This window comes from Lepisosteus oculatus, chromosome 29, assembly GCF_040954835.1.
Source record: "Lepisosteus oculatus isolate fLepOcu1 chromosome 29, fLepOcu1.hap2, whole genome shotgun sequence".
NCBI lineage: Eukaryota > Metazoa > Chordata > Actinopteri > Semionotiformes > Lepisosteidae > Lepisosteus > Lepisosteus oculatus.
In genome coordinates, this window is record NC_090724.1 from 8,299,771 (window position 1) to 8,318,558 (window position 18,788).

At 56.2% G+C, this 18,788-nt stretch overlaps 1 protein-coding gene across 4 annotated transcripts in view; it reads right to left on the bottom strand.

The window, feature by feature from the left end:
• Nucleotides 1–13,871, bottom strand: part of ssbp4 (single stranded DNA binding protein 4) — a 62,795-nt gene extending 48,924 nt beyond the window's left edge. For 2 of the 4 annotated variants that reach the window (XM_069186221.1, XM_069186220.1), the window contains exons 1-3: nucleotides 13,597–13,869; nucleotides 4,508–4,580; nucleotides 1,564–1,625 (exon numbers count right to left, since the gene is read on the bottom strand). In XM_069186221.1, coding sequence (XP_069042322.1) covers nucleotides 1,564–1,625; nucleotides 4,508–4,580; nucleotides 13,597–13,652 — 191 coding nt within the window. In that variant the 5' untranslated portion in view covers nucleotides 13,653–13,869. Of the gene's footprint in view, nucleotides 1–1,563; nucleotides 1,626–4,507; nucleotides 4,581–13,596 lie in introns of all 4 variants that reach the window. The other 2 variants (XM_069186223.1, XM_069186222.1) reach the window with 2 other exon arrangements.
• Nucleotides 13,872–18,788: the final 4,917 nt, after the last annotated feature.

Below are 18,788 nucleotides of genomic sequence, written 5' to 3' on the forward strand. Positions count from 1 at the left end.
CTCTCGGACGGCCCGGAGAGCGCTTCTGCTGCTCCGCAGGCTTGCGAAACACCCCCCTTTAGGCTGAACCAATGCATTCGGCAGCTGAATCGCAAAAGAAAACTACATAGGAAAGGAGAGGAAGAGCAGGACGGATAAGGACAGAGAAGCGACACAAGGGCCTGAAACTGGAATGCGTTTTTTCTCATCCAATTCCTATTCTGTTCCCTGGAAGTCACAGGCCGGCCCACAGGGGGTTCGTGCCGAGCTGCTGTGAGAGGTCAGACATGACCACCAGCATGATCGCCATGGCGGAGGACAGCTATTAGGCTTATTAAGAGGAGCAGGATCTCAGAACAGCACCGCACTAACGGGTAGGGCTAGTGACACCCCCAGGCCCAACCCCACCCCCCTGCCCCCAGGCCCCCCTCTGACCCCTCCATAAACTTCACGGCCCAGTAACCCTCTGTCCTGGGACGACTGACTCCTCCTCCTCCCCCTCCCCCCCCCCGGCCATTCAGGTCCCCTTCCAAACAGGAAACAACAACAGCAACAAAGGGAATGCGAGAACGAGGGGGGGGGCGTGGGGATCAGGGTCTGGCTGTTTAACACAAAGGAGCCTGGAATGTAAGGAGTTAATCCGGTTTTTTCCCTGCTCCGCTAACAAAGGCCAGTCGGAGACAGAGGTTACAGCAGGGAGAGGGAGGCTGGGCGCTTTCCCCAACCATCTGGACACTGTGGGAGCGGGGGGGGGGGGGGGGGAGTGATCTTCTCCGCGGAGAAACAAGGCTCCCACGTCTCCCTGGAATTCCTGGCCCAGACGGACACCCAACACCTTGGGAGCGGACCCCGACAAGGGGCAGGGAGACTTGAGCTGAGGTAGCCCGAGTAGCTCAACTGGTAAAGGCGTGCGGCTTAACATGGGCAGAGCTTTCTGAGCCCGGGTTCGAGGCCGGGCCTGTGACGGGGGTCCCCAGAGCGGCTGAGGCCTCCCAGGTGCTTGTGTAAATACAAGCCGACAAGGGTAACAGGGCAAAGGAAACAAATTCGTCCGGATCCCAGGGTTCAACTCCCAGTCAGACATGCCTTCCCCAACCTGAGCTTGAGGCCTGCAGGCCGGCGGTGTGGTCAGTTAGTGACGCACCTCTCCTCCAATCACTGCTGACCTGGTAGTAGGGGGGCGGTGCTGCTCATGATGTGTTCAAATGACTATTGGCTGGAAGGTGGGCGGGGTCAGAGGAATCCGCCTACACTTCCTCATTCTCCCCCGTGTGCGGCGACGGAGTTCGAACCATGGAAAACGCACAACAGTGCCAATCCGGGTAGATATAGAACAAAAACACTGCAAAATTTAACTAAAAGGAATATATAACTGATTTATAAATCGACTGCGCCCTCTTTTTTCCCCTCCATGAAATATCTAAGAGGATATATATATATCTAAGTAAGAGGAAGCTAACCTGTACCTGTTTGGTCTGCTCGGGCGTCAGAAAACACCATGAGATTTGCACAGCAGATGCATATTGCCACCGTTCTGATTTCACAACACTGAGATGACAGGGTTCTCAGGATCCCGATACCTACCACCACCATGAGTGCAGGAATCCAGGGGGCTCCCCTAGCGTGATGTTCTTTTCCCATCGGATCTACAATAAAGGAATGAGAAACGTAAGGAAAACGATGCCGGCGAAGCAAATCTGACTCGGTTCGACAAGCCGTTTGCCCACATTCAGGTTTCTCCAGCTGAACAGCACCAGGCACAAGGCATTCAGTCTCATCTCATCACGATCAGAACCGCCACAGACGAGAGGGGGCCTTTGGGCACGACATGGTCATTTGGTTCTGCAGGACTCTGGCCCCAAGAGCAAGGACCAGTTAACAGACCCATAAAGAATGAAATTCTCTGCAGCTTCTGTCCAACATCCATAACACTACAGGGGGAACATGCAAACTCCACACAGACTGTTGACCCACACTGGAATCAAACTCAGAGCAGTAGTACTGAACACCATAAAACTGTGACTGGCCAAACGTTAATTTCTCTGCTTCCCTCTGTGCACATCAGAAGAAGTATACTGTTCTCCTGCTTCTTCAGAACCATGCAGATTGTAAAAACTGGAACGGAGCTTCAAAAGCTTCTCAGGAATATTTACGTCACCCAACAGCTGTAGAGAAACCCGGAGTCCCAGCACCTGACTGAATGACCCGACATGGACAAAGTTCTCCAATTACCTCACTGCAGTCTGGGCACTCTGCTCCCAGCACCTAAAGAGGAGTGCTCTTCTCTTTGCAAATCTACCCGTGAACCTGAAGAACAATTTAGTTGTTGAGGATGAAAGGATGCCGTTCTGTTTGGTATTTAGTAGTTAACTAATCCAAGGATCTCATCCAGCTGCTTCAGAGCACTGGCTTCAACATGGCTGGGTAGCGTGTTCCCTTCTCCCACAACCCTTGCTGTAAAGTGTTACAAGAGAATGGAAAAAGTAAGAAATCCACTTGGTTTGATAGGATTTCACAGGTGTAAGAGGGAAAGAAATGAGGTTTTAATTCACTGTCTGGACCAGTAAGGGGACTGGATGAGCCAGTAAGCGTCAGACCCTGCCATGGCCAGTCCATGCATGAGTTTCTGTCAGCGAGCGGTGCATTGCTCAATTTCACAGGCATGCAAGAAGAGCACCACAGCACAGTCCAGTAAGGGTTTGAGCTGAGTTTAATTGTAATAAAAATGGCCACTGCTGGAGAGCACTGATGGAGACACACACAAGGGGTATTTCCCCACAGTGCCCCCCAGCTGCAGCAGTGTTACAGGGGGTAATGCAGTCTGAGTCCAAACATGTTATTGCCACCAATGGGGGTTTAAGAGTCTGCATTCTACTTACAGTCCAGTGGCTATTCCTGATGATGTTATCCCACCTTTCAGCTGTTTCTGAGGAGTCACGTGCTACAGCAGGTGTCTGTTTAAAATTCCCCCAAGCCAGACCAGGGGTGATGATCCCAGGCCTACAATCTAAACCCAAAGCTAAGCCCCTCACCCAGCGCTGTGGGTCGCCCCAAAACCAAGGGGGCATGTCCACACATCTCTGTGGAACCGAGTCTGGACAAACAGGCAAACCCCAAACCGGGTGAGAATGTGACAGAACAGGAGGACAAAGGTCTTTGCATATCTTGTGCTGCCAGGGAGACAGACCCAGCAGTCGTTCTGCACATAAGAGAGTGGAGGCTGGTTTATCCTGCTACAGGCAGTGCTCCAAGTCTGAAGGCAAGGAAAAAAACAAAACAAATGGCTGCAGGGCAGCTTGCTAAGAAGGAGAAGGAAAGAGGGTGAAGTTCACTTTGGCTCTGAAATTAGAGATCTGTGCAGGCTGGCTCCTTGTGTGGGCTGCTTGGGGAACAGGACCTGATCCCCTAATTATACTCCATCGCCGCCCTGCAGGAAGGGCAGGGAAGGGCAGGCCCTATACTTGCACTCTTCTGTATAGGAGGGCAACTTTTTTGCTCCCCCAGAAAACTAAGCAACTCAAGGACAGCAGGAGGAGAAGAGAAGACCCTCGCTTCTGGGGGGGGGGGGTTAGGGGCAAGGAGGAAGAAGACATCAGGACTGCTCAAGCAGAGGGACCGCCAGTCGAGTGGGCAGAGTGGTGGAGTATAGGGGGCACCGGGAGCAGAGGGGGCACAGCCGCAGGTGATGGGGGGCGCACTGGGAGCAGAGGGGCCACAGCAGGTGCAGGGCTGTCTGTGGTGCAGCAGGATGCCCATGCTGGCACCTAAGAGGGTCTTATTGTGTGGCCTGTCAGTCAGCCCAGTCAGGGTCATCCCGCCTGGCAGCCAGGCAGCCCAAACGGAGGACAGAGCAGCCTGTTGATGTCCTACGACAAACAGCTGCATCGACCCTCTCCTGTCCTTCCTTCCTCTCTGCACGAAGACGCGCCGTGAGCACTGCTCACCGGCAACAGCTCTTCCATTCTCCTGAACAGAAGCACCACCAATTAAAGAAACAGCAGCAGCACAATAACGAAGCTCTTACAAACATCATTCTAAAGGTGTACTGTCTTTGAATTTCACGACAGATTATTCCTGCGGGGCTGGTGGGGCACACCAACCAAATGAGCTCATGGGGCCGATCTGCCCCTTCCTCTTGCATCCTGACACGAACGTGTTCAAGCCGTCTCCCGTAACTCAGCAGTAACGGGTCACAAACCGCCGATATCCACCGCCTGCAGGCCGACGCGGGAGAAAGGAGCGATCAAAAGATGCAGAAACTTTAGAGCCAATTTCGCTTGTGCTGACGGGGTGGAAACGCGTTACTGCTTTGAATTATGGGTGGGGGGCTTCAAAACAGTAGCTGCACGGACTTCTCGTTCCTCTCCTCCGATCCTGCGCAATGGGGCGAGGACTTCCGGAAGAAGGCTGGGACAGGGTTAGGTGCACGTCTCACGCCTCGTTGAAGAACCCCTCCTCAATTCACCGACCCCCCCCCATCGGTACCCTCAAGGAGGCGCCCTCCTGCAGACGTTCGGGGGCTCCTTACCTCCGACAGGAAGGTCTGTGCCGATTTCTGGGCGCCCACGTGCAGCAGATACTCGTAGACGTACAAGGCCAACCTGCAGGAAGAGGAGAGAGGAAGAGTCAGGGGCTGGGCGGCTGCAAGCCGAGCGCGCTCACCAGCCCAGCCTCAAGCGTGCACGACAGAGATTACTGCCCATCTCTGTGGGAAAATCTCCTCCTTCTACCGCAGCAGAGACAGAATTATCCGCAGTGAGGACCGCATACAACACCTCGCCCCTGAACTGGTTTCCATTCAGAAAAACCATCAGGCCGTGACTCTGTAACAGATTCGCGAACACGGCCCGTCAGAATCTACTTACTGGTCTTGGCTCCACCCCCGAGGTCAAAATGGAACTTATTTACTCATCTGAGCCCCTCTTTACGAGACCTTTCGCTGGGCTTTGAGCCATCAGTCAGAAGAGAGGAACCGATAAAACCCCCCAGCCTGCGTTTCCTCGAAGGCAGGGACTTTAAAAATAGCAACGCGCCGAGGAGTTTTACAGGTCTGATCTTTCTTCGCCCGAGGGAGGAAGGCAGGTGCGATTTTAACGCCCTCAATCGCTGCTACTGGACTCCCTGTACGGACGTGCACAGCTGCCGTACAGCCGAAACCAAATCGAACATCACGGAGTCAGTCGATTTGCCAAACCACAGAACGCCCAAGGTCAGGTCATGACCCTGCAAGTATTCCCAAGTCCAAATCAGCCGGGACCCGCTGTATCCGACTTGGACAGTCCAGCAGCAGTGGCTTCTATCCCAGGCTTATCCCAGGAATCGCCCCTTTCAGGAAGCGGAGCGGCAGGACTACCGGCCCTGCAGGACGGAGCCGTTCGGGACCCGGTGCGGGCAACACCGGATCCTCCACCTTCCGGGCAGGGGAGGAAGCGGAATCGAGACGCCAAGGCGGAACGGGCACAGACACGGCCCTGCCTGCTCCCAGCATCCCAGCACCGGCAGCGCCCGCCGCGTCAACCGGATCGGAGCCGCCTTGGAGCCGAGGAACGGAGCTCCCTTTCCACTTCTTCCAACGGGCAGGTCAGTCCAGGACTCCGGGCCCGCACCGGTGCCCCCTGGGCCGAGTGAAACTTCCATCGGGTACGCCGCCCGGCCATCCCTCCCGAGAATGAGCCGCCGGGTGCCAGCGCCTCTCTGGATTTCACTCCCCGCACGGATCGACAAGGACAGGGGGAGGGAGGGGGGCCGCACAGCGTGCCAGGCGGGTGTGCCAGCGACAGGACGTACACCGGACGCACACCGATCGCCTCGGCCTGCACAAACGGCACAGCGCTCCACAGCCAACCTCCGGCGCTGCCTGGGAAAGCGCCGGGCTGGATGAGGGAAACCTGCTTAAATCACAGCTCGCAAACGAGCTCTGGAAGAGGGGTCCGTTAACAAAAACCTACTTCTCTCCTGCCAGCTCAGGCTACAGGCAAGCTTCACCACCCCACCCCCCAAACCACGCCCCCTGCCCCCCGAACCCCAGCCCTTAACGAGAACAACCCCCCCAGACATTGCCAACTTAAGCAGCAGGCTGACCGGAACCCGTGATAGGGGTTCCAGAACAGTGCACACTCCCCCATCCCCCCCAGCTGCAGGAAGCCCCCCGACCTCAACCGGACGGGCCTCGCGGCTGTAACGAACAGTTCTTTCCGGACCCTATGCGGACGACACAGTCCGACGGAGTGGGGAAACACTGGGGAAACGTCATGCAGGAAAACGGGGCTGAAGACAGGGGGGCGTGTCCAAGGTGCGCTGGTGCACGGGGGAGGTGTGGCCGAGGCGAACAATCCAAGAGTAATCCTTAGGGAAAATCCAAAAACACACGAGTAAGTCCAAAACCAGAAGATCCATCAGAACAAGATAAAAACCACGAAGGCTGGGTCGGAACCGGCGGACAGGGGACAAGGAACAGGGGTTAAAACCTTAACAGGACCAGGCGCTTCCTGGTCCCGGACTCGCACGATATGGAAATCAGATGCAGAGCCCGGAAGAGCGTCAGCGCCTGGCTTATAAGGTGGGCAGGGAATAGGGCGCAGGTGCATGGAATGAAGTCTTTAGTGAAAGGGCTGGAGCACCCTTAAGGAGGGGGGACTATAGTCGTGACAGCGGCACTGCCCCCCGCCACTCTGTGGCCATCCCACAAGCCACTGCCAAGCGAACCGAGCCCCTGCAGCAGCAGCAGCAGCCTGGGCCAGGCGAAGATATTAACGTCAACAGGGGGCGCCGACACACGAGTCCTCTCACCCACGCGATATCGCCTCTGCCTGCGGTGGCGCTGTGCAGAAACGGAGGGGAAGCCTGCGCGGGCACTACCCACCCACTCGTGCCACGCCGGCGATGGGGCACCTGCCCACTTCGCCCCACCCGCACAGGAGGACAGGGGCGTGCACGGCGACACAGAGCAGAAGAAAGACCTGTCGCCTTCTCGTCAGCAAAGAGGAAAAGGCCCAATTCACGCTGGGGGTGCTTCAACCACAGGGAATGAAATCGGGGGACCGAGGGGGGTCCCAGCCTGCGGTCCTCAGCGTCCACGCTCTCACCCGGCGCCCCCGCCCCCCCACTCGGCTCGGCACCTGCCCACAGCTCCATCCGCCCGCAGAAACGGGGCTGCTGGGGACCGCCTGCACACAGGCCCCGTGGGTCTCCCGCTGCGTGGCACTGCTGCGCCCCGAAGTTCAGGGGCCCTGCCTGCGGAGAAGCTGGGGGAGACAATGTCTCGAGGACGTTTCCTCCCCGGATTCACAAGCGTCTGTGTAACACGGGGACCGGGGACAGAGGGCACAGGAGCCAGGTCTACAGCCAGCCCGCACTGCTCCTAACGCAGAGCACCCAGGGGGCAAGGGGCTTTAATCAGAATTATAAATCCTTTATACGGCGCTTTTCTGGACACTCCACTCAAAGCGCTGTACAGGTCATGGGGATCCCCTCCACCACCACCAGTGTGTACCCCCACCTGGATGATGCGCCAGTCTGCTCCCCACACACCAGCTCTCAGTGGGGAGGAGAGCAGAGTGATGAAGTCAGTTCAGAGATGGGGATTATCAGGAGGCCATGATGGGTAAAGGCCAGGGGGGAAATTTGGCCAGGATGCCCAGGTTACAACCCTTTCTCTACCAATTCACATACACCCCTCCCAAGAGCACCACAGTGTAGAAGACCCTCCTGAATCTGCCCCCCCCTCTGCACCCCACCACAGTGGAACTCCAGCAGCTGCAGGGCCCTTGGAGCTAAAGAACCCGGGGGCCAAGCAGGAGAAAAACCCCCTCAGGAGATTAAAAATGATTCAAAAAACGTCTCGTTAAAGAAAAAAACGGAGAAGGACAGAAACGGTGCTGGTGGTCTCCTGCAGGGCAGCCCAATGCACAGCACTAGGATCCGCTCCAGGTTTACAAGGGTGGATCAGAGAAGTTCCACAAGCACGTCCTTCCAGTCCATATCCAGTCCAGGCAGAGCCGTCCCGCGTTGTGAAATCAAAGCAGGGTGGCTTGTTTTGTGAACATGGATATTCTTTGGCCCATGTGTCTGAAGCATGATATTCAATTCTGCCACCTTGACTTTTTTCAATCAGAATCAGGCTAAACCTCCCTGCGGGGGTCACCCAGGGCTCCGAGGTTCCCGCGCCAGGCCGTCAAGCCTGCCCTCGCCGCAGACGGGAGCGTCTCTCTTCCGCGTCGTGCTCGGGCAGCTGGCTGGCCTGGCGCGGGGCCCCAGCCCTCGAACCCGAGTTCCAGCGCTCAAGAAAAGAGCTCGGCAAAAAGCCCGCCAGCACGACAACACTACCGTGTCCCCACCAGGGGGAAGACCGGCAGCAAGCAGGGGAGTAGCAGCAGTCAAGGATCTGGACTGGAGGGTTGCGGGTTCAAATCCCACAGCGGGGGCACAGCCGTTTTGAAGACTTCAGCAAGGCGAAGACCACTCGAGCAAACCCCCTTCTCCTATAGCTGGGCCTCCAGGCCGTCGTATCAAATGGGACTTGATCTGCAAGTGACTGCCCTGGTTAAACAGAGATTTCCAAATGAAAAAAAAAACAGCATCTTGAGAAACAGCGGCTCTCTGGATGGGAGACAGACATGTTCCTCCTCCTGCTCGATGGCTCCGCACCGCGAAACGCCTGCCTCAAACACCCACAGCCACACCCGGGGATGTCAACCTGTGGGCCCTCACAAACAAATGCAATCTGCAACAAACGCCTGCTTTTATATGATTCCTTTACCGAGCTACTAACCGGCCTGACGGCGCGATCCAACTAGATACCCGATTTTTCCGGCGGGGGTGTGGCGCCCCTCAAAGGCGACGAGCCCCCCCCGGTCTCCACAATCGCACCGCCTGGTCTCGAGCGAAGAGCGCAGACCCCGCTTAGTCAGGGCTTTTCAGGGTACAGTCCCTCCTTGCATCCCGCCGAACCCCCAGTATTCTGAGGGTCCCCCTCGCCGCTTGCAGAACAGGCTCTGCACAGCACGCAGAACCGGACTGTTAGAACCACGCTCGGCCCTGCTTCAGCAACCTTGACAACAGCGTCCGCCATCAACAAGACAACAGCGACTTAACCAGGTGGGGCTGCACACTGGTGGTGGTGGAGGGGATCCCCATTACTTGTTAAGCGCTTTGAGTGGCGTGTCCAGAAAAGCGCTATATAAGTGTAAGCAATTATGATTATTAACCAGCTAAGCTGTACTTCTCCTACAGCCACAGAGAGCTCCTCAACCACACGAGCTTCATGCCTACAGCAGATCAGGGGGGAGAAAACGCCCGAGCTGAATTAAGGGTTGACTTTATGGGGGCCAGACTGATCCAGCCTTTCAAGAGTGGGAATTGAGCCCATGGAAAAGAGCCCTGCTCTTCCGGACAGCCATGGGATCTTTGGTGGCCAAGCCGTCAGGACCAGACATGGTGGCCCTGATCAACAAACCGGGGGGCTCGGGTGGGGAAATTCTGGTCACGCAGGAAGAGCGCCTCCTACTGGTCCACCACCGCCGCTACCACCACTTCCGGCAGCAACCTGGTTTTCCCTCGGAGGCCTCCCAGCCCCGTATCAACCAGAAACGGCCCAGCCGGGCTTCCGAGACCCAGCGAGGCCGGGCCACAGGGAAGTAAGAGTCCTGCACGACCGCAAGCGGGCCGGAGCCCGACATCCGGGGTTCTGTCGGGAACTGGGCGGGTCTCGAGGGATTCAACAGATCCAGCCCGCGGTGAGCGCCCGAGAGCTGGAAAACACCAAACCAACGCTCGCTCTTCCGGCAGGACTTTACGGATTTGTTCGAGTGACGCGGAAGGTTTCAGGAAACAAGGCGGCGAACTGCCGCAGCGCCCCCTGCTGGTACAGGTCGGGAGTGGCGGCCTGGCGCCAGCCTCCTGCGAACTCTCCCAGACTCTCATTCCGGAAGCGCTTCGCCCAGGGAGGGAGAGACCGCCCCCCTCCCGAAATACACTTTCCCCGTTTCGACGAGGAAGGCCCGATGCGATCGCGGCGAGGCGCTGTACTAACAAGCGAGGTCGCCTGAAGCGGGCACCGGCTTCCGAACAGGAAACCACTCCGGGGGCACACCGGTCGGACCGCCTGCCGCGCTTCGAAGCGGAACGAGCCCACCCCAACGGCCCCCGTGTGGCACGGCGTCGCAACCAGCTACCCCACCCCGTACCCCGGTCCGCTGCAGGCCGGCGCCTTTGAGAAAGGCTGAAAACGTTTTGGAAAAAAAAAACGTCTCTGCCGCACAGGGAGAACATTCGTCGCACCGTGCACGATGCCCCAGCTGCTGGGGAACCCCAACCCCCCCCAGCAAGGAAATGGAGGGCAGAGCAGTGGCTCTGTGGCTCGGGATCTGCGCCCGTGGCTGGAAGGTTGCAGGTTCAAATCCGGCAGAGGAATAATTATTATTATTATAATAATAATAATAATAATAATAATAATAATTGCTTACACTTATATAGCGTTTTTCTGGACACTCTACTCAAAGCGCTTTACAGGTAATGGGGATCCCCTCCACCACCACCAATGTGTAGCCCCACCTGGATGATGCGCCGGCAGCCATAGTGCGCCAGAACACTCATCACACACCAGCTCTCAGTGGGGAGGAGAGCAGAGTGATGAAGCCAGTTCATAGAGGGGGATTATTAGGAGGCCATGATTGGTAAGGGCCAGGGGGAAATTTGGCCAGGACGCCGGGGTTACACCCCTACTCTTTTCAAGGAATGCCCCATGATTTTAATGACCACAGAGAGTCAGGACCTCGGTTTTTACGTCTCATCCGAAGGACGGCGCCTGTTTACAGTATAGTGTCCCCATCACTATACTGGGGCATTAGGACCCACATGGACCACAGGGTGAGCGCCCCCTGCTGGTCACACTGACACCTCTTCCAGCAGCAGCCTCAGCTTTCCCAGGAGTCTCCCCTCCAGGTACTGGCCAGGCTCACACCTGCTGGGCTCCAGTGGGGCTGCCAGCTGGGAGCTGCAGGGTGACAGAGCCGCTGCCTACATCACCCTGTAAGGTGAAGAGGGGGACCACACTACCCGCTAGAGCTCCCGTTCACAGGGACCAATACAAGCCGCCCAAACCGCGATGAGTATTTCAAACGGCATCTCGTACACACTGGCCGGAGAGGAAACAATATCCCCACTCGAGCTTCACACTTCAGTCGGACAGGCCCACAGGAGGTGCCTCTGCTGCTGTTCCGGACGACTGGAACTGAAGTGAAAGTAAAGCGTTTTGCCAGGGTTTTTTTTTTTTAATGAAGAGTCCCAAGTGAACTTATTCAGCCTGACCCGCTGGCGAGACGAGGTGGATTTGCGTGGGCAGGGCAGCGGAGTGGAGTGGAGTGGCGCCGGTCCCGGGGCATTCCTCGTGGGGGGGGGGGGGACACACGCCGGTAACACTGCACCGGTCCCGTTTGATGCGAGTGGAATAAAGACACGATCGCCGTGTTTAGCACCGAGGCGAAGTCAAAAGCACGGGAGACCAACTTTTCGATCCGCGGCAGAAGACGAAGACGAAGGGATTTATTACACCTTAAGGGCTCGAATGTGAAGCATCTTCCAGCTGCCGGCTGTTTCTGATTTCTGACTCGATATCTCCAGATTCCTGGGCCAGGATGGAAAGCCGCCTGAGCCGAGACCCGGGCGCGCTGCCCGGCAGGAGAGTCACCCGCCGAGCGGGCCACCTTCCCCGGCCATCGGCACCGCCGCGGCGCGGCTCCCGCGTCACGCCCCCACGGGCGGGCGAGCCCACCGAACCCCCGGCTCTTTCCTCGGCCCAAAGACCTCGAGGGCTGCCCCGCGACGTCAGGATTGTTCTCGGGCACAGAAAACAGACCCGCAAACATACCCACGTTCACGTGCATCAGGAAGCACAGAGACGGGGTCCCTTCGCGTGACGGCCAAGCATCTGCCGTGAGGAGGCTCTCCGTACTGCACACCTAACCTCCAGGTTAAATCCCGATTTGCAGTCAGGATTAATGCCCTCTTGGCCCCATCGACGCGTAATAATACGCCATCAGTACCAACCTCATGCCCGCGACTAAACTCCTGCTCCAGCCGGACAGGAGCGCTTCACCGAGGACCGGGAAACCTCCCTTTCCTGCGCTTCTACACATGTGCCCGCGGGCAGCGCGCAGCGGCGAGCTGGACGCTTTTATAACGGATTAAAGCGCCGCTCCGGAGCAGCGAGTCTGGCGGGGTACCAAGCGAGGGCAGCCCCGTGCCGTGCGGCTCGCTCGCGCGCGCGCGCGGAACTTTCCCCCCCGCACCTCGTGCCGCTTCGCCACCCGGCTGCTGCGAGGAGCCGCACGCGCTTCCTCCCTACTTTCCCCACAACTTGCACGAGGGGGACTGCGGGAGCGAGCCGGGGGAGCTCCGACTCCTCATCCCGGCCGGTTTCTGCAGGGGGGAGGGGGGTGGCTGTCGAACCCCGCGTTTTCCCAAGGCCAGATACCTCGAAAACTTGTAAACTTGCGTAACGCCATCAGCATCCTCAGGTGCCGACTGGCGTCTCCATCCAAGCTCTCTGCGCCACATTCAGCACGATTCCCTGCGCCCAGCACCCAAGGCTCACATGCAATTTTCCTGGTTTTCCGCGCTGCACCGACCTGCACGATGAAACGGGAAAGACGCTACAGTCTGAGCAACTAGGGAAAACTCCAAACTTGTGCACGTCCGCTGAGCCCCTTCCAAGCTCACAGAATGGCATGTGGAACGCCACAAAGTCATCCTAACGTCTGAGGAAAAACACAGATGACTAAAACACCAAGGACTGTTGCTGTGGGCACCTTTTCTGTAGCCTAATTTTCACGTGTGCGCCTGAACCGCTAAGCACACGGCTGATGCCGATTCTCGGGCATGAAACAGCGCTACTGGCCGGTTTCTCTCTCGCTCTTCACCCCACTGACTCCGCTACAACAAAGACTCTCCCGGAGAGAGAGAGAGGGGAGGAAAAACACAACTTCACACAATAAGCAAGGGGCCGAGAAGCGGGGAGGCGAGAGAGACTGCCCGCTGTCTGTCCCGGGATCCCACACACAACCCAAAAAAAAACCCCAACAACCCGCAGACGCGAGCCGGGCATCCCCCCGAAAACCCCGTCCGCGCTCCCCTCCGAGGCCCCTAAAACAAAACAGAGCCCCCCAACCAGCGCCGTGTGCGCCGACCCCCGAGCTGGCCCTTCTGCAAACCCACCGGGCAGGCGCGAAGGGACAAGACAGCATCAGTTGTTGGGGTTTTGCGTGTGTGTGCGTGTGCAGGCAACTGTTAAAGAAACCCCCCAAAAACGACTGATCACCAACGAAGAGACCGACATTAGCCAACAACAACAACAACCACCACCGCCGCCGCCGCCGCCAGCACCACAACAACAACAGAAGCAGGAGCAAACAGGCGGCAGCAGCAACAACAACAACAACAACACAAAGTTGAACTAAACGCCCCGCACACAGGCAGAAAACTGCACGCCCGCCCGCCAGCGTGCAACAGCACGGCGCAGGCAACACACACACTGCCCCCTTTAAAAATAATGGTAGCTACAGTTCAGAAAGTCCCGGCGTGAGTCGCGATACAAGGTAAACAGTGCGCATTTCAACTTACTTCTCCCGTGCCTGGCTGTCTGACGGAACCGCGGAGCCTTTGCCTTTGGCGTACATGCTGGATTCTGGTTGAAGACTTTTCCCCCTCTCAGCACCTGTCAAAGAAAGCGGCCACGGGAACACGTTCTATCTCCATAGCTACCCCCTTTAGTGTTTTTTCGCTCTGCTCTCCCTCTTTTTTTTTTTTACATCTCCAACATTGGCCACAAATCAGGCACAGTTTCTACCGGGGGGAACTTGAAACAGACCGCTGGTGAAATTTTTTTTTCCCCTCTACCGGCGTTCCGGGAATGCGGCCGCCCTCCCGCCGCTGCGGAGACGGGCAAGGGGGCGGGGGGGGGGGGGAGGGCGCGAGCGGGGCTGTTCTTAAAGGGGAACGGCGCGATTTTTTTTTTTAATGTTTTGGCTTAAAGTTCGCTTATTTAAAAAAAAAACACTACCTTAATGACTGAATTAGGACGGCGAATTGCAGGCTACCGTTTGCTTGATGCTGGGGTTATTAAGTGAAATAGGAAAACGTTGCGTCTCCTTTTACATGTAAAAAAATCATAAAAAATAAAGACCTGGAACAATTAAAGGAGTTCACCTTACCGCGGGAAATTTGTGCCGAGACTTTTGAATGTCTCAAGAGACCTCAGAAACCTCCCTTCGACGACAGAAATTGATATCTGATTCTGTATCAGACACGTCCCTCACCCTCCACCTATAACTGGTCGTGCTGTTGTGTCTCTTTGTTACTGCTGGAGTCTCAGTCCTCAACACCTCTGCTCAGAAGTGCCAAGACCTTTCATTTAAAAAAAATCTTAATTTTTCACCAAAGTATTTAAGAGGATGACACTAGTTACCCCCCACACACACACACACACTACCTTTACTAAAACCAATATAAATATACAGTAGTAGTAGAGTAGTTTACTGCCATATGCACATGTACATTGGAATATTTATTTGCGCTGATCTCTTGGGACAGTAGAGCAGACAACACCACACAATGTGGACAGTGCATTACAAACATCATAATAAATAATCATATGTTGTGGAGAACAAGAAATACGTGTTAGTTGAAATGGTAGACCACGAAATAGTGCATAGTGCCGACGTGCATTGAGCCGGAGGCTTTGACAGCTAGCCGTTATGTATATGTAGGCTGCAAGAGTATTTTCAGGAGTAAAACCAAAATTAAAATGAAAATAAAAATAAACACAGAACCTCAGCAATAGTTTTTTTTTCTTCCACCCGATGCTTTTAGTTTCTGTGACTATGTGCATTCCCAGTGAGGCCATGCATGCACTGCACATTCAGGCTCAAATCACCCAGGGGGGCCCTTCTAAAGCACTCCGTTACAGGACTTTGCTCCAGCCGGCAACTCAGCCTTTATACTGATCCTGTTGATCTGGCCGATTTACTGGTCACTGACCCGGTTGGAGGGAAACTCTGCACCGGATCGGACTGGGTTGGGATGGAGTGGGAGGGCAGCAGGTGACCAGGATGGAGCGTGGCAGAGGGGTGGCCCCACGGGCGGGGGCTGGGCAGGTGGGCTCCGGGGGGGGCAGCTAGGGACGGTGCAGTCCCAGTGCCGGTGGACAGCTGGGTGCACTGGAGAGGAGAGAAGAAATGACAAGACTTTGTGATCCTGTGAATATACTCCATTATTCCAACAATACATTTCCTAACCGCTCTTTCAAATTCAGGGTCACGGGGGGAGCCGGGGCCTATCCCAGCAAGCAACGGGTGCAAGTCGGGGTACACCCTGGACAGGACGCCTGTCCATTATGGCCAGCAGCCATATCACCCTGCAACTCACAACTGGAAGTCCACTGGAGCCCAGCAGGTGTGAGCCTGGCCAGTACCTGGAGGGGAGACTCCTGGGAAAGCTGAGGCTGCTGCTGGAAGAGGTGTTAGTGGGGCCAGTAGGGGGCGCTCACCCTGCGGTCCATGTGGGTCCTAATGCCCCAGTATAGTGATGGGGACACTGTACTGTAAACAAGCCCCGTCCTTCGGATGAGATGTAAAACCGAGGTCCTGACTCTCTGTGGTCATTAAAAATCCCAGGGTGTTTCTCAAAAAGAGTAGGGGTGTTACCCCAGTGTCCTGGCCAAATTTCCCATTGGCCCTTACCAATCATGGCCTCCTAATAATCCCCATCTCTGAACTGGCTTCATCACTCTGCTCTCCTCCCCACTGAGAGCTGGTGGGTGGGGAGTGGACTGGCACATCATCCAGGTGGGGCTGCACACTGGTGGGTGTGGAGGGGATCCCCATTACCTATACAGCGCTTTGAGTGGAGTGTCCAGAAAAGCGCTATATAAGTGTAAGCAATTATTATAATTATTATTATCACCGGGGACACAGACACACTAGAGCCCTTTTTCTCAAAAGCCATTTAACTAGACAAGATGTCTTTGGACCACGGGAGGAAACCAGAGCACCAGGAGCAAACCCATGCAGACCCAAGGAGAACATGCAAACTCCACACAGACAGCACCCCAGGTCCGGAATCGATCCCAGGGCCCCAGAGCTGTGAGGCAGTAATGCTCACCACTGCCTCACCATGCCGCCAATTAATATACTCCTGGGGTCTAACGACCCTGGAGGAGGGGTTCAGTGAAAGGCCCTGCGTGGGTCATGTTGGCCAAGCTTTTCACTCAGCCAAATGAGGCATTAACGAGTTTTTTTAAACAATTAAGGTGGGCTGAGGTGGAATAACCATGCAACCCTGCAGGACTGGAGATGCTAGTTTCTGGGTCAGAGGAGCAAGGATTGCTACTTTAAAAAAAACAACTTTCAAAGCTGGTGTGATTTTCAATCCATCTTTCGTCGTGATTGCTTCATGTGCACATTAACCGATCGCCTCATTAACACAATCGATTCAGGTCCCTATTAGAGATGACACACCAGCGTCCATAGAGCGATTAGTTAATAAAAACTGGCTCATTATTAATAGTTCTCTTATGTATGTCTATGTGAAAACACAAGGGAAACCCTACTGTATGTTAGCAATCTGATGCCAGCTGAGTCCCAGCTGATGCCATTAAGACTGAATTTCCATGGCCACAACACAGTCACTGTCAGGACCCAGTAAAGGGTTACTCCATGCTGAAAAGAGACACAGGGCGACCTGACGGAGGCTCCACAGCCCGAAACGTTGTGTCTCTTTTCCTTTCGGTGTGGAATAAACCTGTACCTGTTCCTCTGCTGCCTGCGCATGCTGACCCAGCTCCCTCCTTGAAAGTGCCCCTGAAAACTTCTTCCACCAGAAAGGTTACTTTCTCAGCGGCATCTAAGTTCCCGATCCGGTCATTCACGTCCCGGTGTTCGTGGGAGAGAACGTCTCTTGGTCCCCTGCAGCTCTGCTCTTTGTGTGTCCCCTGTGCCTGATTGTCCTGCCACAGGTCCTCAGCTTCTCCATCTCATCCACTGGTCCATGTGATCATGGATCACAGATCCCACTGGTCCATGTGATCATGGATCACAGATCCCACTAGTCCATGCGATCATTGATCACAGATCCCACTGGTCCATGTGATCATTGATCATAGATTCAACTGGTCCATGTGATCATTGATCACAGATCCCACTGGTCCACATGATCGTTGATCACAGATCCCACTGGTCCACGTGATCACTGATCACAGTGCCCACTTCCCGCTAGCGTTGCGCAGCAGTAAAGCTTGGCCAGGGGGACCCCCACACCCCCAGCCAGCGCTCTGCTCCCCCGGGATACTGCAGGTGACCACTGTTGTGATTTTCAAGGCTCAATCAATCAATCAATCAATTTTATTCTCATGGAGCGCCTTCCAATACAGACCAGTGTCTCAAGGTACAATAAAAACAATACAGTACAGCCGAAACGGCTCACCGGCCACGACCAGCACCGACCCCGCCCCCGCTCGGTTACAGTCACTTTAAGGCGCCTAAACGATCGATAACTTGCGAGTGTTTCCGTTCATTAGCAGCCCGTGATTCAGGCGGGGCCGTCAGAGGCCGGGAGTGGGGCTGTCCGGGGCCGGGATGTGTGCTGCACGGAGCTGCGGCCGTGTGAGCGCTCTGTCTCCCCCCCGGGCCTGCCCCCCGGGTCTGCCCCCCGCCCCGCTCTCGGGCACGGCTCTCTGCAGCTCAGCTCCCGTGACCCGGGGCCGGACAGCGAGGCAATACCGGCAAACGGATGGGGAGGGATCGCGTACTTCTTGAGCCGTTTCTATTCCCATTCCCCCCCACCCCCGACTCCGGCCTGCCGTGCCTGCGGTGAACACACCCCCTGCTGGCGTGGGGTGTGCCGCGGTCACATGCTCCCTGCAGCCCCGCGCCCCCCGGGCCCGAGGACCGTCCGCGCGGCGGCTGCCACTTTGAGAGCCGGCGGGGAGCGCGTGGGCTGCGGCAGCGCCGGTGTTCGCGTGCGGCGGTTTTGTTTATTTATTTCATTTTATTTTATTTTGGCTCTGTGGGAAGCCTGCAGCCCCGGCGCAGCTGTCGGCGGCTTCGGGGACGACCGCCTCTTCCAGGGAGAGCGGCAGGGAAATTCACGTTGGCTGAGTGTATTCTCCAGGCCGCTCCCGGAGGGTCCCGCCGAGGGAGGGAGAGAGATAGGCAGGGGGGGTTATGGAGGGGTGCAGAGGAAGAGGAGAGGCGGCCGCTGGTTGAATCAGAAAAGCGGGCCAATGCCTGTTTTTCGCGAACACGCAGAGGCGTGTAAATTTCACATTTTCACCCGGGCAGTGCAGTTCTCGGAGCCAGTCTCCCTCCGGTGTTGAGAACCCAGTGTACGGAACACGTTAACACACCCCGCCCTGCCAGGTGGCCCCGTAGGTTAACGTGACCCCCCCCAAATCAGCTTTTCTCTTTCTTCACAAGCTCTGAATTGCTGCCTGGCTAACGCCGGTCTCCTCCGTGCTGGCAGAGAGTGTCAGATTACCATCTTGGTCAGATAAATGTTGCCCTCCAACACAGCCCCGTATAACTACTTCCTGCAGACACACTGACCTCCAGGACCAGAACTGGACACCCTGCGGACACACTGACCTCCAGGACCAGGACTGGACACCCTGCAGACACACTGACCCTCCAGGACCAGGACTGGACACCCTGCAGACACACTGATCCCTCCAGGACCAGGACTGGACACCCTGCAGACACACTGATCCCTCCAGGACCAGGACTGGACACCCTGCAGACACACCATCCCTCCAGGACCAG